Genomic DNA, 25,709 nt, shown 5'->3' with positions numbered 1-25,709 from the left:
GAGGTGTATGAATTAATAATGTTTTCACAGCATGGTGGGACAGACTGTACTGTACAGTGAGCTGGGATTGGGAACAGGGTGACACTCTGCTCTAATTTTTAAATTCTTCTTTTTGTGGCAGATAGAAACATTGAGGGCAGTTGGCAGTATAGAAACTATGTGGCCTAGGACTGCTACAAACACCACTACTCCAGAACACTCTGGAGGATAAGTAACTGGATGTGTGGGGGTTGTTCCATCAGCTGCACACCAACTGCTGCTCTTGTTCTTAGGAGTGGTGGACACAGTCTTACTCTGTGAAGCATCAGACACCTTTTGAGCATTAGGCTGGCAACAGCATATGCCTAATCTTGTAGTAGTTCTTTCTATGGGATATGAGGAGCATCTTAAGACAGAGAAGCCTGCCACACAGCTCCATTTTGGCCTAGATTCATATCAATGTGGGTGGTATGCTTAGAAACAGAGGAGCTTTGAATGAAGACACAAAGTACGAGTCAAACACCTGGAAGAAATTGCTTCCTGGTGACAGCATATAAATGGACAGACTGTTCATTTCAAGGCAGATTTTTGAAATTGCGACAAAGTTAACTCTCAGCTGTCTAGTGATAAATGCCTCCGCACTGTTCGGGATCACTTTTAGAGACTAGATATTATGTTTTAGCTTTTTTAAATTAGGGCCAGACTCAGTGTGTATTAACCTGTTTATGTGTCCAGGCTAGACACTACAAAGCTGAAGGTCCTGTACAATATTTTCTGAGGAAATCCATGTGAGCTTTTTCAGGAGCAGGGGAATAAAAATACACATTTCTGGGAACACAGACTCTTTTTTTCTTCAACTTGGTGGCCAAGTTAAGCCTTCACTGGAGAAGTCTGTACTAAATCACCAGTGGGATATTTCCTTCTTCTCCTGTGAGCATTTATTGAAGAGGACAAGTCTCTGCTCATCAGACTTGTGTGTAAAAAATGAGCTTCGTTAAATGGTGTTATTATTATTACTACTTGAGGTGCGTTAACCTTGACTGACTGCCAGGTGCCCACCAAGCCTCTCTCTCACTCACCACTAAGCAGGACAGAGGGAGAAAATAATATGAAAAAAACCTGTGAATTGAGATAAAGGCATTTTAATTAAAAAAAAAAAAGAAAAGAAAAAAGCGAAGCAAAAATTGCATGTGGAAGGAAAGCAAAACCAAAGGAGATTTATTCTGTACCTCCCATCAGCAGACGATTCCCAGCCCCTCCATGGGAAGCAGGGCCTTGACGTGCATAGGAGTTTCTTTGGAAGACATATTTCTTAAGAATGAATGGCCACCCCTGCCCCCACCATCTTTCCCATATTTCTCTTATAGTTTATTGCTCTCATGGCATAGAATATCACTTTGACCAGTTTGGATCAACTGCCTCAGCTATGTCCCCTTCCCAACATCTTTCCTACACTCAGCCTACCAGACTTTGGGGAGGAGGAGAGTTGGAGAGACAGCCTTGATGCTGTGTGAGCCCTGCTGAGCATCAGATAAAACACTGGTCCATTATCAACACCTTTATAGCCACACGTACGGAGCACAGCACCCCATGGGCTAAGGTATGGGAAAGGCAACTCCATCTCTGCCAGACACAGTACACTGGTATGTGTCAGCATTCAGTGTCTTTGGTTTTCCCTGCTAGGTGTCTTACTGTCAAAACTCTGTGATGTTCCTAAGTGTCTGAGGGACTTGGAATATGTGGATGGGAGTCAGTGCTGCCTAAAGTTAGGCATGTAGTGTAAGGAATTAATTTAGGGTGAGTCACCCTCTTGCTTTCTTCATTGACTGTAATGGGAGCCTACACAACCAGCTCCAACGAGTGTAACCTTCTAGAGAGCTACAGTTAGGTGAGCTGAAGCTTTCCCCCAAGTACCTTCACTGAAGCCAGGATGATTAGCTGCAAAACTGCTCCTCTTTGGCATGATTCTACATACTTTGCTGAACAAGGGCCAGTACACGAATTTGAAAAAAAAAATTTTCCTTCTTGAAGAAAAAGATATATTATGCTGTACAAATCTTGACTCTCTTCTTCACAGATCTCTTTGACAACTACATGCAGCAGGATGCACATGAGTTTTTAAACTACCTGCTCAACACCATTGCAGACATTTTGCAGGAGGAGAAGAAGCAGGAAAAGCAAAATGGGAAACTGAAAAATGGCAACATGAATGAAGCTGAAGAAAACAATAAACAAGAACTCACCTGGGTGCATGAGATTTTTCAGGGAACACTGACTAACGAAACTAGATGTTTGAACTGTGAAACCGTAAGCATTGGGATAGATTTGTTGTTGTTGTTGTTGTTGTTCATTAATAGATAGATACATTTTATATACATATAAATATATGAATCTTTTCAGACATCTGAGAGTTATGGATATTCCTGTAGAATTTACTTCTTGAAGTGAGTATATTCTTTTCTTAAAATTTATTTTTCTAAGCATTACTTGGCTAACATATGTCAGGTTTTGCTGTCTTAATACATATCTACAGTTAAAATTCTTGCTAGTGAACCAACACCCTTCCTTATTACTGTAACTTTGAGGGAAGATACTCACATCATATTCAATGAATAAGTGAAACGTCAAGAAGAATTTGTGTGAATTCAATCTTAAAATGCAACTAGTATACAGATAATTCATTATTAACAAATTATATGTTTTCTTTTATCTCCCTAATATTTTCTAGATGTTGATGTCAGTTTGGAATCTCTTATGTTTGAAGTATAACTAAAAATTAGTTTTAGTTAGGGGACCTGATTGCAAGTCTGTTATTGATTTCTGTGGTTTTCAATCACATGCTCCTACTGAAAGAGAAGAGAAATATTTTTTAAAAATTATCCCTCTTGTGTTGCTATATGAAAGAGTAACACAGACAGGAAAAAAAATCTGGTCTGGGGAGAACAGCAACAATGACCTTCCGAAAAGGTTGGAATTAACCTCACCTAGCCTGTGCCTGATAAAGCAAAGTTGATAGGTATCAAGGATGAACCAGTTTTCTCAACACCTTCTGTAGATGGTGGAGATTATAAAGGAGCTCCTTCAGGAAACTGTCTCCATCTATCTCTAGGCTGCTTCATGAAACAGGAAGTTTTTAGCAGCATCAGACTTTTGCTGCATACAGGTCGTCCCGGCTCCATGGCGTTACCAAGCTGTTGTTGGTACCAAATGTTGGTACAGCAATGCTGTGAACTGGGCCAGCAAACTGTTCTGGCCTAAGAACACTGTGGTTTTACTCAATTCAGTACTACTTCTGTGGGCTTCCTATAAAGAAAACACAGCTTTAGATTAGCTGTGTTAAGGTGGGAGAAGGTGCTCAGAGAAGGAATCTTCAGACAGCAAGCTGAGATTAAGTATCTTTAGACAGCTGAAGTTAGGTGAGATAAACTCTACCCAGGTCCTACCAGATGTGTAAAAGAACGTATCCTGATATTTCTAATCATAAAGGGTAGCTCTGTATTCCAAAAAAATTTGACTTTTCCAGGGGCTTGGGTCAGAGGGGGGGAGTGGGGAGAAGAGATACAGTGATAGTCAATGTGAAAAAAGGTGCTGAAAGAGTTTTGGAACAAGCTTGTTCAAGTAAAAACATGAGAGATACATTGAAAATTAATTATTTAGTCTATTTCAATTTTATAAATCCAGATAATAAAAGCCAATTAAAGTAAATGAAAGAGTAGAATTCTTTTCTAACTAATAAGCTTCTTTAAATGGTTGTGGCCTAATTGTAAATCAATATCTAGTGTTTACTCAGACAAACTGTAGTGAAGTGGGGATGTGTCCTTAGGTAACAGCAAAACTGCACAATTCCCTACTTGTGATTCAAAGTGACCAAGGTTTATGCAAAATATAATGCTAGGTATTGCTGCTGCAGGAAAGCTTGTCTGTAGCTTTCTCTGAATGCAGAAGTACTGTATACTACTTAGGATACTTTTCCAGTTTGTTTTTCTTGGATTATTGAAATCTTTTGGAAATAGTAAAACAGATTAAAAGATGTTTGTTTGCTAAAATATTCATAAGTAGTCCATGAAGGATCCTTCAGATTCCAGCAGTTCTTATTGTTGCTTACAAAGAGTGCAGTTTGAATCTTGTTTTCCAGCTACCTTTAATTTTAGTCTGTATTATTCAAGCTCTAAGTCGCTCATCTTTCCTTTCAGTAAATATTTGATATGCTGAAATCAATAACAAAATTCCTAGCTTCTTTGACCTATTCAGGTGAAACACTATACTTACCAAAGACTTTTTCAAGTATTTAACCTCTTTCATGATACGCAGTGTGTCTGACAGAACTCTAGTTCCAGTTGCAGAGATACAATATTCTCTGAATCTTTGTTGCTTTATCTTTCAAATTTTAGCTGTATATTTATACTGCAGTTGGTTGCTGCCAATTTTGTGGCTTCCTATCCCCTGTGGGTCAAGTCATGTCTCAAGGATGATTTGCTGTTCATTTCAATTGGGTGTGCGTTCTACCTCTATACATGTTTGATAATAACAAAATTCATCCTGCTAAAGGTGTTCCTCTGGATTCAGGTCTGATATGGGCTGAATTCACCAAGCCTATAGGACCTCTGATATAACACAAATATGAGCTGAAAGTAGTACATCCATAGAATTGCAAAAACTTTGACATCCATAGAATTGCAAAAATCTGAGCATGAGGGACTTCTACCAGAATGATGAATTCAACCCCTCACGGAAGTTCTTGATTTGAACTTCACTGTCGCACCATGTGATTTAGTTATTCTAAGGAAATGCAGCCACAGGAGACAAAATATGGAGTGTTAATGCAACATTTTATAAACAAAATTGATTGTTGTGAATATGAGTGAATTCATGTGCAGTAAGTAACTCTGCAGCCTTTTGACTCAGTTAAGTATTACAAGGATTATCCATTTGCATGATGTTTTTTGTTAATGTTACTTCACCTTCAAGATTAAACACTCTTAGTAAAAAATAATTTTCAAAGCAAAAATCAATATCTGTCATTCTGAAAATACCTGGGCCTATTTTTTTTAAATAAAAATTCATTATACTTTTTCTTCTCTTGTTCTGTCTAAAAAAAAAGATTGGCAATATCAAAATGATTTCACAAATTATTATCACTTGATCGTTTTTACCTTTGGTCTTTAATATTTTTAGTCAAAAGTATTGTCCAGAAAAAATGTTCAGTGGGGAAATGCAGCTGTGTCAACCAGAAATATAAACCCAGCCTTTTGAATGCTCACTGGAGAGAAAAAATAACACAGTTAAATATGACATTTTTTGACAGATGCATATTTGGAAAATATCTTCACTACATCCTTTATAGTGGAAAAAATTATGTAGGAATAAACTGTGATTATATAGTGTAATATAATATACAAAGGGTCAACAAAATTCCATTAAAATAAGAAAGTAGACTGTGTTACATAACAAGGGAACATATGTAATGTACCAATCACAGCTAATACAGGGGATGATGATCAAGCATCATTTAGTGAACAATAGGCTGTCATCACTGGTCCATGGTTGGTGGGATTAGATAAGTGGAACAGATAGAAGCTAAATTATATGAAAACAGCATTGGTGGAATTACTAATAAATACAGTCACAAGGAACTGGAAAAAAAATAAAAGCATTGAAATTAATAATTTTTGTGTAATTTTCTTTTCGTAGAAATTGCTCTATCTTTTAGCATTTTCCAAAGATAAAAACAGCATTTAGATTTATGGCATCTCTGTTTTACATGTATATTTTTTTGCAACAGGTTAGTAGCAAAGATGAAGATTTTCTTGACCTTTCTGTTGATGTGGAGCAGAACACATCGATTACACACTGTCTAAGGTAAATGAATGGATCTTTTTGGCAAATAGTTCTGTCTAGCTGCTAAAATTTCCAAGTGTAATTGGTAGAGAAAATTAGAATAACATTTGGGTTCAAACTTTTCTTAAACAGAAGAAAAAGACTTTAAACTGGATGTTTCCTCTAATGACAAAATATACATTAATATACTTTGTTTTACTCACTTTCAGTATGTGTGTTTGAAAGAGAAAAAAATCATCTCTTGGGAAAAATAGATGATTTCCTTGTCTAGAAGAATTGCTGCAGAATAATATTGTCTAGAAAGAGTTTTAAGTGTGCTTATCTTTAAGGTTCTACTCAAGTGCTTTGTTGATTAGAATTTATATGTATATTAAAAGGTAAAAGCGTGCTTTGCAGAATGAGTGTTAGAGTATATAGAGGGCAAAATATTTCAAAACTCTAGTTTTCTATTATAAATTTATTATTCTGTGTCTCATCCTAAAATTATGTGGAGAAATACTTTATTCTAAAATTTCAGTTCTGCTCCTAGTACAGTCTACTAAAAAGTACTTTAGAGATCAAAATAATTTTCAGACATGCATGGATGATTATTCTGAGGGATTTAAAATATTCAGGATTTTGGCATTGATAGAATAAACCATCACCTATATTTAAGACGATATGTTGCTCCTCTAAGGTAATGATTATCAATTGATCAACCTCTTTCAAACTCCAAAGTAGCAAACAAGGTTGAAATTGCATTTATCAGTTATTCTGGAATGTCTAGGAAGGATTGCTGGGCATCTCATCCCAAGCTGAGAGTTACAGAAAAAGAAATCACGTGAGGTATTAACCATTTCCACAGAGAGCAGTGATTTCTCTGTGGATATTGCAACTGTAGTAAGTAACTTCTGTTACATTTTAAAATGCTAAGTCCAGTAAGTTTTTACATTCTCAGTTTCTGTTCTGTCTCGTTTGGTCTCTGTAGCCCTCAAGACAACAGCCCTCAAGTAATCCAAACTGCACTAACTAGCCACATTGTAAAAAGTGAGAAAACTGAAGAGTGGCTTTGGAAAGCAGTGCATTATTTTCTGTTTTCCTCCTGTAGACTCTTTGTCTGTTCATAGTCACCAACAGTAGAATTAGTATTGTACTACAGAATTTTGATTGAACACTTTGGTTCCTCATTGTAGTCCCTGCTTTGAACTTGTCAGCATTACTTACCTTTCCCTATGGTGTTCCAAGTCAATTTGAAATTACACTAATGCAAGGAGGCTGAAGTGTGCATCTTCTGAAGTCCTTTCTATCCTGAGTTGTTATTTGGTTCTATGTTATACAGTTACTGGAGACTGAGCTCTGACTTTTTCTTACAGTTGAGTCTGGTGGACTTGTTAGAAACTGCTGCTGTACATAAGTTATCATCTATCCTTCAGCTTTCTCCAGTTTTTTATTTTATTTCTTGGTTGTTAAGCTTCTTGGAAATGTTTTGTTTGGAAAGACCATTTTATGTAAAGGCAGAGTACTTCAGTAAAGTACCAATAGCATTTCTACTACTGAACAGACAGTGGCTGTAGCTTAAGATGAGGAAGAACTGTGTCTGCACTACTGCAACCCACAGGTGAAGGGTGGAGTTCAAAGTGACCCCAAGAGGTTAGCCCCTATCTCCACATCAGACAGGATGCTTAGCCAACCTGTTCTAGAAGATCATTTTGGCAGTAGTAACGTGATTGCCTACCCGAGTCCTTCCTGACCTTACTACTAAGAAGTTTTTTCTGCTGTGTAAAATGAATCTTCCCTGTTTCAGTTCAATCCTATTTTCACTTGTTCTCTGTACTCTGGAAATAAACTAGGGCTTACCCCCTTTCCTCTTAGCAGTAGCCTTTTACATGCAGGAAGAATGCAATTACTTTCTTTTTAATTTAAACTATCTAAGGTAGTTTAACTTTTCCTTCTCAGGCTATCTTCTCTAGATCTCTGCTCACGTTCATTACTCTTTGGCATTCTCTTTAGCTGAACCTCTTTCTTGAGCTCTATCTTTCTTGAAGTGCAGCTGCCTAAAACTAGGCATAGTATTCCAGCAGAAATCTGCACAATCCTGAGAAGAATGGATGCCCTAAAAGTTTATTTATGCATCCCACTATAGTATCTGCCTTTGCTCCAACAACATGGCATGCATTTTGAAGTTTACCCATTGTTCCCTTTGGAAATAAAGCAAAGCAAAATCTTAGTTTTTCTTTTCTTCTGGTGGGAGATACAAGCTGCTATTTACAGATTGAACAGGAGGAGAGTCATCACCTATGATCTATTCTGATTGTGTTTTACACTAGCAGCATTTCTACCTCTGCTTAGAAAACATATATTCAGTTAGAATATGGATTTCCTCTCATTGTTGTCTGGTACTATGCATTACTAAACAAAATATAAGTGCTTTTGTCATTCCTTTCAATAGGAACATCCAAGTTATTACACTTTTTGGAAACTTTACTGCTTCCTGTTTCTTTTTAATAACTGCTTTGCTGTGTCTTAACAGCTTTAAGTGCTACTGCACTGAAAAGATAAAATATAGAAAAACTGTGCAAGGTAACAGTTAAGTAGAATGAATTTCTTTACCACTACAGAATGTTCTTTTATCTCTGTAGTTTTTCAAAATGTGAAAGGTCCTTGCTCAAGATGTCTGAAGAATACAAGCCTCTGGTATAGTCTAAATCCACAGCATAGACAGCTGGACCTAAAGCAACAGAAGTCCAATTACAGATATAGCACACATCCATTATTTTTATTTTCACTAGGAGTTGCAAAGTTTACCAGTCAATTTGATCCTGACTTTTAACTGTGCATTTATATTACACCAAGTATTCTCTCATCTCTTTAAACAGAAAATTCATATTATTTATGCATATAAACATTAGAAAGCATGTTTCACACTGTGGCATAGAGGCCACAGAGGAAGGCTACAATGAGGCTTCTATGTACTGTGGAAGCATGAGGTCAATCCTAACCCTAACCCCATGGTCAATGAATAAGTTAGTATACCTTGAGCAGGTGTATTTAGAAATTTCCTTCTCTTGTTAAAATAATATATAAATACAATGCAGATTGGACTGTTAACGGAATAGGAGAGAGTCAGACATACCTTGAAACTGTGCAGGTCTAGAGAAGAGCTTGGCAAACCTGTGGCTCTTGCACATGCACTTTGCATGAACTCCCGTCAATGACCTGTTGCTTTTAACTGTCCAACGTCTGTTAGAAGTGCCATGCTGAAAATTCACAGCTAATGAAAGACCTACTGAAGTTGCAGTTGCAGAGGGCAACAAAAGCATCTAATTCTCACCTACATACCTCCCTTCCTCCAAGGAAAGAGTTACTGCTTATAAATATGCCACCAGTTCTGTTTCTAGTATAAAAAAATAAATGAATACGTGCTTTATAAGTGAGTTATTAGTACCTTTAAATTCCATGACTGTGCCTCACCTGCTTTGGTAGAATAGGGTCATAGGTGAAATTAGAAGACAAGGAAACAAAAGAACAAAATGAATGCGGTACATATAGGGGAATGTCCCTTGGCTTATCAAATATTTGTATGTTTTTCCAGCTTTCACAGACATAATTGCCATAGCAGTCAATTTACCATTTAAAATGTTAGCTCATAGAATCATCAAGGTTAGAAAAGACCTTCAAGGTCATCTAGTCCAACTGTTGATCTAGTATAATTGCCCCAAACCATATCCCCAAGTGCCACATCCAGACACATCTTGAACATTTCCAGAGGTGGAGACTCCACCACCTCCCTAAGCAACTTACTTCCATGCCTAACCACTCATTAAATGAAACAATTTTTTTCTAATGATACTAATAATAGATGTTGTAATACTACTAATAAATACTACTACTACTAAAAATAATAGATAATAGCATCAGAACAAATAGTACATTTTAGAAGGAATTCAGAAACTCTTTGAGTTAATTAATTTTCATGGGAGGCTTATATCTATCAAAATACTATCAAATTTCTACCATGCCCTCATGTTTCTTTATGTTAGAAAAACATTATTTCCATTGTTTCACTTTGAGGTTGGAAGAAAACAAATAAATTCCACAAGTTTGGTGGCTTGGGGTTTTTTTTTAAATTGCAACTTTAGGCTTTGGAAATAAACATCAGACTCTTACCCTAACAGCAGACCTGAAACTTTCACAAGCACATTCTACTGAATCTTGCAGCTTTATGTTCCCTACACGAATAACCCACCTCTTTCTAAAGTTTCAGCTCTTTACTTATGATTCCCTGAAAGGTTACCATGTTTTTCAGAGGAATTGACTGAATTCAGTTAATTTTGTCTTTAAACTCAAATGTGAAATTACATACTCGAGATCAGGGTCTACCACTGAAGGAAATATTTTCCAGTGATAATATTTTATTTTTCTTTTAGATAAAAAATTAACTTATGATCAAAAATTAAACTTATGATCAAAACTTATCTTTTTTAGCTTAACTTGTCTTTCAAGAGATGTATTTTGTCCTAAACTTCAGCACTTTCTGACCAAAGTGCTAAGACCATATAAAGAAAAAAAACTTCTAAAAGTATTCTCAGTTATTAAAAATATTATACAGTCATATTAAGTGCCTCTTTGTCATGCTCTGTCAACCTTAAACAACTTAAAACTTGAAAATGGAAAGTCCCCACCTTTTTGAATTTACATAAATAACTTCTAATATCTATCCCTGGCAAACTATATAGTCTTCAGCTCTTCCACCTACTCCTGTAGTGAGGATGCCAGGAAGAAATAATCCTCCAGAATCCTCCCTTTGCCTTTGTAGGATGATTCTGGTTCTGCCCACTGTAAAAGCAGACTGAACTTGTGGACAGTGTGGCTTCAACCTCCACGCATGTGAACTGCAATGGCAGAATGGAGTTTATTGGGGTCTGAATGGGTCTGAAATTGCCTGGAGTTCAGAAGTCTGTTAGGTACAATGTAGTTGCAATCAATAGGACAGTTCTGTACTTCTACTAATATATCTATTTAAGGCCCAAAGTCACAAGAAAACCCATGTGCTTAGAATGGAAGATAGGTGTTTATGTCTGCATTTACAGTTCTCAAAACACCTGCAATGTAACACCTTAGCTGCAACATAATACCAGAGGTGACAGAAAAATTACTTTTTTTTTTCAGTTAAGTGTTTTTAGCTACCTAAAATTCTGCTCCAAAGAAAAACAGCACTGTGACTTCCAATAAATCTTTTCCATGAACTGAGAGATACTATCAAACCAGCAGTCCTCTGCCTTTGTTGCTTCAAAAGCTCAATCCAAAAACGTCTCCAAGTGTATTTGCTTGATCAGGATTTATAAAATTTTCTATACTAGCTGCTACTTTCCTTTTTAGAGAATGATAAGGTATAATATAAAAATTTCTGAGGTATAATATAAAAATTTCAAGAGGCTAAAGGATGCAGGAAACTGAGTTAAATTTTTATATTCTGTGTATGAGGATTCAAACCTCTATAGGTTTGAATCCTCATACACAGAAGATATAAATGGAAGAACACCATGAAATGTGAACTATTTGGGGATGATGGAAGTGCACTTGAAGCTTCTCCATTCTGCAAATAATTTAAAAAGGAACTGGATGAGTTGAGTTACTACACCCAAGTCTAGGTAGCCCCTTTATGTGTGAGACCAGATATAAGTCCCATTTTGAGATACCTGACCCTCCACTTGTATCATATGGAAGGTCTCTGCTCCTAAAATAGCCCCATCATAGCAACCAGATACATTAAGTCCCTTTGGAAACCCCAGTACAGTTGCATTAGATGTTTTAGAAAACTGAACTCAGTGGAGAGAGGATTTCATCTTGTGTGTCTTTTTAGGGTTCCAGTTCATCAGCCCAAGTGGGGCAAATGTACTCAGGTCCTTTAAGAACTGATAATTGCTTTTATTTACAGAGACTTCAGTAACACAGAGACATTATGTAGTGAACAGAAATACTACTGTGAAACTTGCTGCAGTAAACAAGAGGCACAGAAGAGGTAAGCAAAAAGCTGGCTGTTTCACCATGCCCCTCCTGGGTTCTGACAAATCTTCTCCTGGATATTTATTTTATTTAGATACCTAGAAGCCTTACATCCCAACTGTATTCTCTGTGTGGGCCAGAGAACCTGCAGACAGACTTAAAGGCATGTATCTTAGTCTAGAAGCTACTGCTAGTTGACTATTGTTACTTACAGAGTGGTTTTATAATGCATTTGCTTATTAAGAACTTATTAAGGAAAGAGAGAATGGCTTTAAACTGGTCAGGTGTTTATCATACGCACTTCAATGTTTTCACAGGATGAGAGTAAAAAAACTGCCAATGATTCTTGCCTTACACCTCAAGAGATTCAAGTATATGGAGCAATTGCACAGGTATACTAAGCTGTCTTATCGTGTAGTATTTCCTCTGGAGTTACGTCTCTTCAACACATCTGGTGATGCTGTCAACTTAGATCGGATGTACGACTTGGTAGCTGTTGTTGTTCACTGTGGAAGGTAATAGACTTTCATGTTTATCACAAACTATTGCCAGACATTTGCCAAGGGCGGAGGCAAGCCTGACAAAATGTGGAGGGAGGGGAAGGGAGACCTTAAACCCAGTGGCTGCGCTGACTTGCATGTGTCTTGGGCTGAAACTTTTAACCACCTTCCTTCATAGTAAATCTGTACTTGTTTAAGAAATAATGTCTCAGGTCTCCACAAGTCACAAGTTTGGCTTTAATTGATGAAATTACCTCCTTCCTCATGAGTGCACTTAGATAACTTGTGAGCCAGGACTCTGTGAGGGCCAGAATCTGCTAGCACGTAGACCCCACAACAGATTACCTTGATCTCCTGCCAAGGCAATGAAAATGATAGCTTTAATAAAGCCTCTCACATATGGGGTATTGTCAAATATGAAACAAACAGAAGAATCCTTGGGGCTGTAGGAATATGACCTTCTTTCTCTTCTCAAAGATTACATATAACTCAAGATTCACAGTTGACACCAAACAATTTTCCTACTTATATTTAGTTCACAGTGTTTTTAAAATATTTGCAATAGTTGATGCCTGCCATGAGCAACTTGTTAAGTGTTCTATAGGTTATTTTGCAAATGGTCCTGGCACAGATGAAAACAACACCCTTAGCTTTCAGCTGATGAAATTGCAACAAGACAATAAAAAGTTGAAGAGATAAAGTGTCTACTGTACCACAAGGGGTGGGTTTACTATGTTTTTCATAACAGTTATAATTCTTCTTGCATAAAGAAATGTGACTTATCCAAATGGACTCAATAGTATTTTCTAATATTTTGTGGTTTGGGTTTTTGTTTTGCTTTCTAGTGGACCGAATCGGGGACATTACATTACTATTGTGAAAAGTCATGGATTTTGGCTCTTGTTTGATGATGACATTGTAGAGGTCAGTATGCTAAAGGTCATGAGCACAACTTTTGTACTTATGTTTTCTTCTCTATTTGGGGTTAAAATTCTGATCCAGATCTGGGTAGAGATTACTAGTCTGCAAACCCACAATTTGGTTGTATAATGTGATATTTTGTTCAACTCTGTTAGGAAACAAGATTGTAAACAAAATTATTAATCCTGTAGTTTGTGCTCTGTCAATGTCAGAGGGGGTCATTTTGTTTCAGAGCAACATCAAATGCTTCTAATGTCAGACTTCAAGGGTTTAATTTGGAATGTTTTCTAGATCTAATAAAATCAATTTAATTAATTTAAAAAACCTATCACTTAGCAAAATTGGACTAAGTAAAGCTAGCATTGCTGTAGAATTTTAAATTTTGAACAATTGGGAGTTTTTAAGAAAGTCTAAGCTCTGTAGTTGATCTAGGATTGCCTGAATGTAAATTAGAGCAGTATCTGTCCCACAGCTTTATAGATTTAGTCTAAGCATTCTGCATTTCAGTCTTCTTCATACCCTTCATGTCGTTGTGGCACCTTGGCAAAACCAGGGTCTTTAGTCTGATTTTCCAGGAGGTAAGGAAAGTGAGCCCTGGGATATTGGATGGGGCATATCTTGAGGAGGTTTTCTGTATATTTCAAAAAGATGGGATCACATGGTCACATTTACGTGTTTTAACAGTGTTTGCTATGGCATTCCAAGGAGTCTCTCTGCTATTGGAAAAAGCCTAATTCAGTTAGGTGCAGTGAGACAAACAAGCCCGTGGACTTCCATGAGTGATATCGGCAGGGCTCAGACTCTGAACATTAACCTTTCACTACTTAAATTGCAAACAGAATTTGCTAATTGCTACCCCAAAACAAGTAACTGAATTTGTGTTTTCTGTTCATACAGTCATTTAATCTGTGTTTGGTATTTCTTTTATTTAATAGCATATAAAAAAAGTTATTTATTTTGCAGAAAATAGATGCTCAAGCTATTGAAGAATTCTATGGTCTGACATCTGATATATCAAAAAATTCGGAGTCTGGCTATATTTTATTCTATCAGTCAAGAGAGTGACTTGGCAAACTGTGATAATTGCGCACAATGATGCTGCACACAAAAGAAGATGATGGCTCCCCTGAACTGACTTTTACACAGACTACATCTGGAATGGTTGAACAATGATACACTCTGTCTCCTACTAAATGGTCTATGTAATATTGACTATAACCGTCCATTTTTGACATGCAGAACTTTGTTTAAGGGGGGGGGCTGTTTGTAGTTTTTAAGTCTGATTGAAGAGCTAATTGCAGTCAGATTTTAGTGGAGTTTATATGGACTAACATTTACAGATAATAAGATTTGGATGTCAACTGTTAAACCCAATCCAGCTAGAGTAGTATTTTTTATGGAAGTGTTCATTACATTTAGAGCAAAATTATTTAAAACTTTCTAAATGGTTTTGGGGTGTGTTGATTTACAGAACATTCCTTGAAATACTTCCTGACATATACTTATCCATTTTAAGTGTAAGGAAAAATATCTATTTCATGATGATTGGAGTTGTAGTAGTATAGGGGATTTTTTACCTGTTACTCTGCTGCAGAAAAGCTATTCTTCCAAAATCATTTAAACTTTGGGTTGTTTAAACTTTCAGTGTGTAACCTCAGGCCTAAAATTCACATAGAGGGATTTAAATTACACTGGAACTAAATAATTCTCTATGTTCAGTCACTTTGTTTATCTTGAGATAGTACAGATGAGGTGAGATTTCAGAACTTACAGAGCATTGGAATAAAGAGAGTGAGATGACATATATGATACAGAGATAAATTACATTTATAGAGATTGAACTTACCTTTTTTGTTAAAATTATACCATAGATTGTTTACTTAATTGAGTTTGCAAAGATTGCAACACTGCTCACACTGTAAAATATCCGTCAGGATTGAAATCACACAGTCCATTTAAATAAGCAGTTGTTTGTACATAAGACACAGCTTTATCCTGCAATTTTCTGAACATCTGTAGGTCCCATTTTCATATCTCAAGTCAGAGTCCATTTCTTAGAAACATAATACGTAGTTTACATACTATCATGTATATATCATCTCTAACATTTTGGTCATGTTTGACAACATTTTATCACCACAGAAACAGATAGGGCTCTGGTGTGCTGATTTCAAAAACATCAGAAGGCTTAGTACAAAAGGCTTAGTTTGTGATTTTACTGGGTGAATTTGGCTGGCACTAGTCATGCACTGGTTAATAAAATTTCGGAACTCCTATACTGGAATTTGGCAAAGAATGAATGTAGAAGAAAGTATCAGTAGGGTATGAGAAGGGATCAATAATGGCTTTAGTCAGTGGTAACACTGGGTAACTACCTTGCTCACTCTGGCACTTTCATTCCATTATACAATTCTTGAACTTCAGTAGCCAAAGTCCTATTCCAATGATGTCAAGAGCAAAAACACTCTTCTTGTCTTCATGGGGAATGACAGTTGGTTCTAATATTTATAGGAAAATATTCTCATCTCACAAAACTTATTTCTACCTGTTATATTTCATTCAGTCATTATGTATTTATTAGACAATTTTGCTTTTGGTCCTTTTCTTTAAGAAGCCTGCCTGCCACTTTATGGCTGACACTCCATTTCAAGAAATGGCTTTTGAAGTGCAGCTACATCTCATATTTTAGTTTTCTGCAGGAAAGAGAATAACTTTTTTCATTGTACTCTACTGTGAATGTGAAATATCTTTTGTTAAATAATGGTGAAAATGAAGTAATAGTTTCTACAGTAACATCATTGGAAGTTCAGTTGGATTTACCAATGGACATTTTGTAAACTAAGGCAATGTAGCACTTTACACAGAGTGAGAAACAGATGTGGACTTTTCAGCTAACATTATTTGTGATTTATCATGTTATTATACTGATGTAAGAAAACAGACATAGAACGTAACCTTGGAGTACTTTGGTGAATAATAGTAGTGGTCTACAGAGATCACTTACATGAATGAAGGCTTGCATGCAGGCTCAAGACAAGCATAGTTGGGATGCAGCTCTTGTTCTTTTATTGATGTTAGAATGAAATGTTCTGTCTCTAACACAGAAGACAGACCTCTTACAGGAGACTTCAACTGAGGCCCAGGAACTTTTCCACTGAAAAGCTAAACCTGTAAATCCCTCTTTCATGGATTTATTTATAAGCATTTAGAATTTCCATATAAAAATATAATTATCACTTGTCTTTTAAAATGGGTAAGGTTTCCTCACTGTAAATGAAGTCACTTTCTAGATCAGCACTAACCAGTACTGGTCCAAAGATCTGTACTTCGCAGTTTACTGCTGAACTTTCTTAAGGCATTCTTTAGTTTTAAAACAAGCAACAAAACAGATATTCTTAAGGTATCATTTGAATCTTCAGGGCTCATGTTTATATGAAAAGTAATTTTTCTTAAAAATAATTTTTAAAGCGGTTCAATTTTAGGAAACATTTTCTGTATTTCAATTGACTTAAGTAAAAATTGATTTTTTAAATGTTAATAGTATGAATTAATATTTAAATATTTAAATAAATAGAATAATAATCTTTGAGTTTCTTCAGCTGCAAGACAGCTTTAGACTGTAAAACATACAGATCATTGCAGTACATTATTGAGAGTAAAATTACTAGAATAAGCATTTTAAATTCCTGCTAGCTCTTGAGAAGATCGCAGCAATGCTATCACATAAGTCTGACATTAGCTCTGAAAAATTATGGAATACATGCTTTATGCTAACACTAGCTAAATATAGGAGCATTTAATTTGGATTTTTAACAAATTGCAGTCATGATTCTCTAAATTGGTTCCAATCTACAGTGTGCTGAATGTTTTGACTTCAGTCCAGCAAAAGCTGTCCATCACAGCTGTATGAATAGTGCCAGTCTAGGCAGAGGAACACTTCTCTGTCAAATAAAGTACATTCACACAAGTTTTGCAGGATTGGGATCCCCACAGGAATAATCATATGATGTAAAGTACTTTAGTTGATTAAATAAATTATAATCCTTTTTCTCTTATGATTATGCATAGATATCCAATCCCTTATAAAGGAATGGAAAAATACCTAAGACAATAAAAGCTTTTCAGCTAGCAGCTAGCAGCCAGAAAAAAAATGCTACCACAGATGTCTAATAGTATTCTGTGCTTCCCTAAAATTACTATATTTTATGGTGTCAGATTCTAAGTATTTTAGGCCTAACAACAATTGAAGTTTTCCACTTGTTTCACATGCTGTTGCTAAGATGCATTGTCCATTTATAAATCTTATTAGTTTGTTCTTACTTAGAAAAAAGAACATTTTTGTCTTGTGCAATTTTTCCACTGAACCCAGTGAACCACTGCGGCGCTGATCAGTTATCTTAGAGGATGAGCTCAGAACTCAACTTTTATGTTTCCCAGAACAGGCTGCCAGGATTTTACGTAATTTCTGCTTCAGGGACATAGCAGAAGGAGGCAGAAGAAGGGAGTGATGGAAAAGATATACCAATGAAACAGAACACCTTTTTGAAATTAAGGCCCAAAATTACTCCTCTTAATTTATTTTAATAATTTACTTACCTCAGAGTACTAGATTATGTATTGAAAGTCTTATCCCTCTAGCAGTTGGAGAAGAGAAAATAAAGCAGTAGGAGTTTCCTTCATATCAGATTTAATAAAGCTATTAAAGACCTAACAAAATTAAACTGAAATTCACATAACATGATGGGTCCTAAACTGCTACCACAAGTCATCTTTTATCTTCAGACATTACATTTCATTCACTCATCTATTACAGCATCATGTACTTGGTATCTGAGCTGACGACTTGCAGCTGACAGGTTTGAAAAGTTTTATACCTTTCAGCAGCAGATCCCTTCTTGTTTTGTCTCTTTTTTGCTGCATGTGGCTGATAGGTCTGAGCAGTGTCTTACAGCTGAATGAATATTAGAAATTTTAACAAGTTTTGGCTGTGTACCTATTCTTTGCTAGTACCTTTCACCAGTGTTTGTTTTAATTTATTTTTCTTTTTTTTGGTCTGTTATTGTATTTGTGTAATAACTTCTGTGGTTAATATTATCTGTTTTGTTTAAATTTTTATGTACTTTAGTTTTTTAAAATGTAATCAACCCAAGCACTTTAAGCAACAATGTCAATCTTGTGAAATTCCAATCAGCTTAATATTTTGCCTTTGTCTTATTGTTTTTGCAGCTGTTTTTTTGTGATCCAATGTCTCTAGTTACAACCCAATTTACATTTTTAGGCTTGTAGTGTGAGTTGCACTGTAAATTTGAGAAGCTTAAGTATTTTCATACATATTTATTCATACTGAACAAGGATGCAGTATTTACTATGTGTGTGCTACACAGAGCACTGTGTACCTGACGAGTTGCACTCACAGTGCACTTTTTACAGCCTTTTTTGCATTCTGCCTGCTAACCCATCTGATAATGACTGTAGTACTTTAATATGTGATGCAGTTATCAATGACTAGAATTTAGAAAAGCTCAAATTCTCACAGGAGAATTGTCATTTACTAAACAGAGAGTTAGCTGTCGGTCCGCTGATGATACAGGTATTACTCTCTTTGCCAGTGGTCTGTACAGTCTCAAGTAGGAATAATCTTAAAGGCCACATTTATTCCTGACCCTTGTGTGAGTTCTGACAAGGAGAGCAATCTTTCTGCATCTTTCTTCTCTCCACTTGGGTCCATATAAAGCAAAGAGATGAGGAAGTAAGATAAGTGCTCATTATGGTAAAATAATGTTTTTTAGAGGACAACTTCTGTGGTGTTCATATGAGAAAGTCACTGATTTTCTGTGTTGTTAATGCAAGGGTTATTCCTAGTGCTTTAGACGTTGTATTCTCTTTGTTCAATGAAAAGACCAGGGCTTTTTGCTGTTGCATCAGTTCTGATACTGAGGTGTTTCTTCTCAATTTACAATGGCACTTACTATGTAAATAGCCTTTGGCAAGCCTCAACAGACACCCTTTTAATTTCTTTTCAGTTAACACGCATTACTTCAAAGAGATTGCTTGAACATTTCTATAAGATTTATTTCAATAACACACTCCTTTTGCATACAGAGTCAAATAACACCTATCAACCAGTATGTGCCCACCTGGCGGGACCATCTGGGCTAAACCCACACCATTTTACATACTAATGATTCTTTACTCCCCCTTGGAGGTTTGCTTGCTGGCTTTGCCTGAATGATTTAATATGAAACTGCAAATAACTCCCTTTATTCATGATCTCAGAGTTGCTATAGTTCTTTAATAAATTCTGCTTCATTTGGTTATCAAGACTGGGACTATTGTACAATATAAAATAAATTAACTTGCGTGTGCCATTCACAGCAGTCAGTTTAACCTAATGCTTCTGATGAAGGCTATTGCAGGTTGCAACTTTACTGTATGTATGAATATGAAAGAGCAAGTGACTTTTCTGTCATAGCACAGTAGGTCTGTAGGAGAAGCTAGACTAGCATGCAGCTTCCTAATTCTCAGCTTGTAGTCAGCTGAAGTTGGTGCTCCATTCTCTAGATAATCCTAACCCTTCTCCCAGGGTTTCGAAGGCGGCAGGAGCAAAACCATTGTGAAGTTCACCAAAACATCTTGCCTGCTGCAGCGGATAATTAATGAATATTTGCAACCCTGCTGTTCCCACTCTCCAAAACCTCTTTAATAGATATACATTCCTTAAAGAGTCTGAGCTTGAACATTAGTTTTGTATTTGCAATCATGTTCATGTTTGCAAATGTCCCAAGACAGACTGTGTTCATGTACTTAATTGTTTCCTAGTCCTCTCTCAGTTATCATTCTAACAGCAAGAGCAATATCAGGGTAGCCATGTTACAGGTTCCAGTGAAATTCCTGGACACAATTTTCTAGCTTCAGTGGCTTTTGTTAAAGAAGACTTAACACTAGCTCCATAACTTATCATGATGCTTTAGGTGTAAAGTCACCACATACTATATGAAGAGGAAGAAATATGGAAAGGGCTGTTTGGTCAGAGGCTTTGAATGTGTGTATCTGTTTGTAAATGTATAGTCCCTCTCTATCTTGTCAAAATGATGTCATCATAATAAAACTACTTCAATATTTTGTGCTAGTTTTTTAAATGAAATAAGATAGTAAAATTACTAGGCATAAAACTGGGAACATATAAAAATACTGAATTTCTTGTAAAGCATACAATACACAGTGTATGTGTACAGTTGAATATCTGCTCTTTTTAATCATGATGTAGATGTAATTAAACCCTGCGCTACCTGCAGAACTGTGAGAAAAAAACTCATGTTGGTTATTAAGGTTGTAACATAAGAAAACAGTATTTTCTCCTGTTAACATGTTTATATTTTACATAAAATAAAACTCCCTAGCTGATCTTGCTTCCATTTAACTTGCTTTGACTTCAGCTGGAGCCAGACTAAGGCTGAGCATTGATGTTGGTTGTTACAGAACATGCTTCTGAATCTCAGGTACCTGTATTCTTACAGCTGACAAGACTGCTGATGCTTGCTTTTTATTTCATTTAATGGAGTCAATGCATTTTAAGTGACTTCAGACAATGTTTCACCACCTGGGCTGACTGCTTCTGAAGTGTCTTAAGAGAACAAATTTTGCATGAAGATGGTGAGTTGTCTTGGTGGAATGTACATACAATTGCGTGACTGAACTATACCTAGTTAAAGCACACCACTGACCTTGTCAATGTTTTTGAGAACAGCTGAAACTGAACAGAATAAAAATCAGTCAGAATTGAACTACCTTTCGCATCAGAAAACAATGAACTCTTTAGCCTGGGATTTTACATATGACTACTGGAGTGGGAAAGGATTGTGCTAGTGAGATCTAAAATTCTGTCAGAGAATTGAATGGGTCCCATTGTCTGCTGATTTTCCTGAAGTTATTCATTAGCAAACACAATAAAAGGCTGGAGGTTCTTGCTCCTGTCTAAATGGATTTTTGTTATTCCTTCAGAATCATTCAGGGAACCAAAATCAAACATAGCTGTCAAACTGCATATTTGTAGCTAACATAATGTAAGATTTATGGCATATCAGACTATCAAAGGACTAGGCTGAAAAACACTTCACATGTTATAGTCCGTATTTCCTCTCAAATTAAAAACATTTGAAGCATCTTCAAATCTATTCCTGGGTTATTAGAACATTAGATTTTAACTGCAGGATGGAGACAGAAATTTAAAACATATGAGATGACTGAAATAAATAAACCACAAAACTGTTCTTTTAAAACATTTTAAAGAAATAGAATTTATAGTGTATATATAAAGAAACTAAGAAAAGTTTTCCAAGATCAGGGTTCACAGTCACTGTACGTGGGCTCCACTAGAATTTTTCTCACTTCAGAAATGCATTTTCCGAGAAGCTGTATGATGTTTACCTATGTGTCTGTTCTTTAATCTTTTTTATGAGTTAGATTAGTCAATTTACATTTACAGGTTATGTTCTGTGTGCCAGATAAACAGAGAAATGCTAAAAATATAATTTAATCTCAATTGAAAATTCAGATATGAGAGGAAAAAATTGTAAAATTCCGCATTTAAATACACTCATCAGACTTCAAACAACATTTATTAGACATGATTAAATATGTGACATGGAAGACCATGTATCTGGAGATGTTCATTTCTTTGAATATTTGTGTGTAATGTAAAAATAAAGTAAAAATTTTGGAAGAGGAAAAATAAGACAACCATTTTCAATACATATATATATGGCAACAACATTTTAATTAGCTATTCTGATAAAATGTTCCTATTATTAATTTTTTTAACAAACAGTAAAAGATTACTCCATCACCTTAAGTTCACTCCCCCTCACTGCATTTGGTTGCTCCACTGTGACATAAGAGCTTCAAGCATTCCTCAGGCTAATGAGATTGTAGCTATGTGTCCTTGTTCTCTCTGGGAGATGCTTGTGGCACAGGCTGTGGGACCAGCAGCCCTCTGGAGATCTGGATCTTCCTGGATCCTATCTCTGAGTGCATACCAGGCCAGTGAGAGCTCTCTTCACTTCTCACTATAGCAGCTTCAATATGTATTTTCCCCAAGCTCGTCTTTCCAAGAACACATGGTGTATGAGTTTTGTATCATTTCCAGTACAGAATAACTTTGCCATACATAGGAAGATACATTAGCAGATCTAGGGAAAAAAAGATAAACAATCATATGTAGTCTGGTTCAGTTTTTTCATGTGGTAAACATAGGAAGATTCCTTTAAGTAATTAATCCAATAACTAAAAACTCTTCCTTTTTTCTCCCCTATGGCTGCCTTCCCCATATTCTTACATAGTTGGGTGGGAGGCACTCTCAATCCTCTGTGTCACAGCAGGTGTCTATTACTGAGTTATGGTTAGAGTTTGGGTGTGATGGATGGGCTTGCAAGGGAAGGAGCCCACTATTGGCATTCACCACTGTGATGACTGGTCATTATCAAAGTGAACAATATCTATTCAGTTAAACCAGTCACGAATATTTCACCTGAACTGCAGTTCATGCTACTTAAATGCTAACAGTGCATTTAATCTCACTATGAATAGAGAAACAGCAGAGGAGACAACAACATGAAGTTTGCAGTTTGTCCCAGGATGCATGGAGAGACCTATCAGGATCAAGCAGAATTCAAGAAACGGAGACTGATTGACACTTTTTGCCAAATCACTGCAAGAGTAAAATAAAGAGGTCAGTGCTGAATGAAATTTGGAATAAGACAGAGTGAAATATCCTTTGGATTTCATTTGACACACATATGAGAAAAAATATTCTAGTCATGTTCCAGAACAGCAAAGATACAGAAGATACAGATATCACCCAATGTTGCAAACCAGACATCACAAATGCTTAGGGAGCAAATTTTACCATCAGTCATTTCAGTGTAGCTGTAAAGAAGCTCCAGGCAGGTTTTCAGCTTTACAGTGGGATTAGTAATAACAGAATCTGGAACAAAGGTTCTTACAGCACCCTCTTAAAAATTCTGGTGTGCAGAGATGTAAGACATGGTTATGTGTGAGCCCTGGAGAAGAACAACAAGTGTGATTATCCATGCTCTTTGAAAACAAGGTTCGGAAACACAAATAAAATATTAAATTTTATTTAGTAATTGATCATATAATTCTCACTGTCATTGATGAAGCATTTTTCATCCTCAAGGTAGTTTACTAGATAATGTAATACCTTTCCAACTCTTAATTTGGTGAAAATGATAGAAATTGGGTAATGTGTACCAAAATCCCTCTGTATTATAGCTAACTTCAACTTGAGTGGAATCTGGCCACCCCTCAGCTAGTTGAACTGGTAGGAACATTTTCACCAACTCCTCAGCAGCTACCTTGATGACCTATTCACTCTTGGATGCAGTTCAAAGTGTAGATCTTGTCGCACATTGTTCCAGTGCAACCAAATCCCTTGCTGTCTCTGAAACAGTGCATCTTGCCTGGAATGCACTGGGGCCGCTGATGTTACTGGTTACTGAGGTTACTAATCCATTTCCAAGAAATGGATTAGATTTTTTTTTGCACTCTAGTAATAATTAAAAACGTTAGGTAAATATTATATAGGTAAATATTAGGTAAAGCAAGGATGATGTAATTTATATGGTTTATTTCTCTTTCTTGATTCTGGATATTTCCATTTACATTTTCCGATGAATGAAAGTATTTTGAGGTGAGGTCGCTGACTGTTTTAATTCTGCGAGATGAGTAGTTCAGACAATGTTGATTAAGGCATCATCATGGTATCCTGTTCCCCCTCAGAATATGGCCTTGAGGACAACATAAAACCCAAATTCTTTCCCCTAACCTTTACAACTACAACATTTTTAAATGCTCAAGCTCAGGTTGCTTATTTTACTCTTGATATTTATGGGGATATTTCTGGGCATAGCGCATTACTATCCAGTCATGTGGTTTCAACCAACATTGAACTAACTAAACTTTTGCATTAACATGCTTCAGAGTAGTATTCAATATGTATATTAAATTGTATTTTTGCCATGGCTTAGAGAAGATGGTACATGAAATCTAAAATCTTTACTTTATGGCAATCTTACACATTCATACTCGTTTATTGTTCCCAAATATAGTTACAGAGGATGAAGAAAGACAATCAGTTTATTATAAAATAAATGGTACTGCAGAGCACAGACTGTGAATAGCCAGTGTTTGGTGTGGTAACAGTAGTGAATAAAGGCTCACTGTTTAGTAGGTCTGTTTAGTTGTCATGACACTTGTAAAAGAAATGTACCTGGAGAATTTAATGTGTTTCCTTAATATAGTGAATCTCTTGCTCTCACTCTTGTGCAGCAAATCCCCAGATCACCTCCAGATACTGAACTGAAAACAAACCACTTCATTCATCATGTTCTATATACAACTGAACTTTATTTATACAAAGGTATTTTACTCAGATTCACCGTAATATGAAAATGAGTCGTATCTCCTGGGCAAAATATTTTTTACCTTGAAACTGTGCTAAAGCTGAATTCAATATACCATATCTTAATGAAGAAAACCCCAATATGTAGATCCTCCTCCAGTGGCATTTTGTCCCCTCTATATTTTTGGGGTTTGTTTTGTTTTGTTTTGTTTTTCCCATAAGCCATTTTGTATGGACTTTTTTATTTTTCATATTACTCCTGTAATTTTGGACAGTATCATCTACCATTCTATCTCTCACTGAACAGAAGAGTACTTAGCCTCTCTCTCTCCAGGATTGCAATATCAGTCCACCAGCTTCAGTGCATTTTGCAACAATTTCATATCCAGTACTATAAGGCACATTAACAGGACTCATCCTTTGGGAGAAGATGTTCAGAAAAGCAGCAAGGGCTATAGATTGAACAGGAAAGTCTGTGCTTTCCATTCTCATCCGTCGTTTTTTTACATGGGGCAAATAATGTAACCTCTCTCTTCCTCTATTTCCCAACTAGAAAATGAGTATGTCAATATTTATGTATCTCAGAGAACTATGGAGCTTAGATTACTGAAGTAGAGTCTGCAACCTAAATTACTCTTACATGCACAAGAATTAGGCTGTCACACTATATTTTTTTTCATTTTCAGGCAGTCATCTGTTAACAACTGCAGCACTCCCTTCAAGGGGGCAGATTTGCAGACAGTAAGACTAGCTGACTGTTATTTCACAGGAAAAAATCTCTGCAAAGACATCAAACAACTGTTCAGAGGTGGTAGGAATTAATTCAGTGATACAAATATGCTCCAAGTTTGTTCTGAAAGGTCAGTATTACTGAATGTTATTTCCAAGTAACATATCCCATTATAACCCCAATCAAAGTCAGTGTGCAAAGATCAGGACCAGAGTGATCTAACAAGGGAGTTTCTGCATGTTTCTTTCAGCTAACTGTCTCTCACCATGACTATATCTAGAGATTTCAAAGGAAAAGGGGAAAAATCTATTGCAGACAGATTATGAAATAAATGACC

General features: G+C 36.2%; 1 protein-coding gene across 2 annotated transcripts in view; it reads left to right on the top strand.

Annotated features, from left to right (window-relative positions):
- Window positions 1–20,627, top strand: part of USP46 (ubiquitin specific peptidase 46) — a 37,143-nt gene extending 16,516 nt beyond the window's left edge. For both annotated transcript variants that reach the window (XM_027635716.1, XM_027635717.1), the window contains 6 exons: window positions 2,057–2,286; window positions 5,762–5,838; window positions 11,735–11,818; window positions 12,120–12,317; window positions 13,148–13,226; window positions 14,187–20,627. In XM_027635716.1, the coding sequence (XP_027491517.1) occupies window positions 2,057–2,286; window positions 5,762–5,838; window positions 11,735–11,818; window positions 12,120–12,317; window positions 13,148–13,226; window positions 14,187–14,288 (770 nt within the window). In that variant the 3' untranslated portion in view covers window positions 14,289–20,627. The remainder of the gene's footprint in view (window positions 1–2,056; window positions 2,287–5,761; window positions 5,839–11,734; window positions 11,819–12,119; window positions 12,318–13,147; window positions 13,227–14,186) is intronic.
- Window positions 20,628–25,709: the final 5,082 nt, after the last annotated feature.

The sequence above is a fragment of the Corapipo altera genome, unplaced genomic scaffold, assembly GCF_003945725.1.
Source record: "Corapipo altera isolate COAL_440 unplaced genomic scaffold, ASM394572v1 22b, whole genome shotgun sequence".
Lineage (NCBI taxonomy): Eukaryota > Metazoa > Chordata > Aves > Passeriformes > Pipridae > Corapipo > Corapipo altera.
Note: the sequence above shows the minus strand (reverse complement) of the source record. Positions and strands in the feature narration are given on the sequence as shown.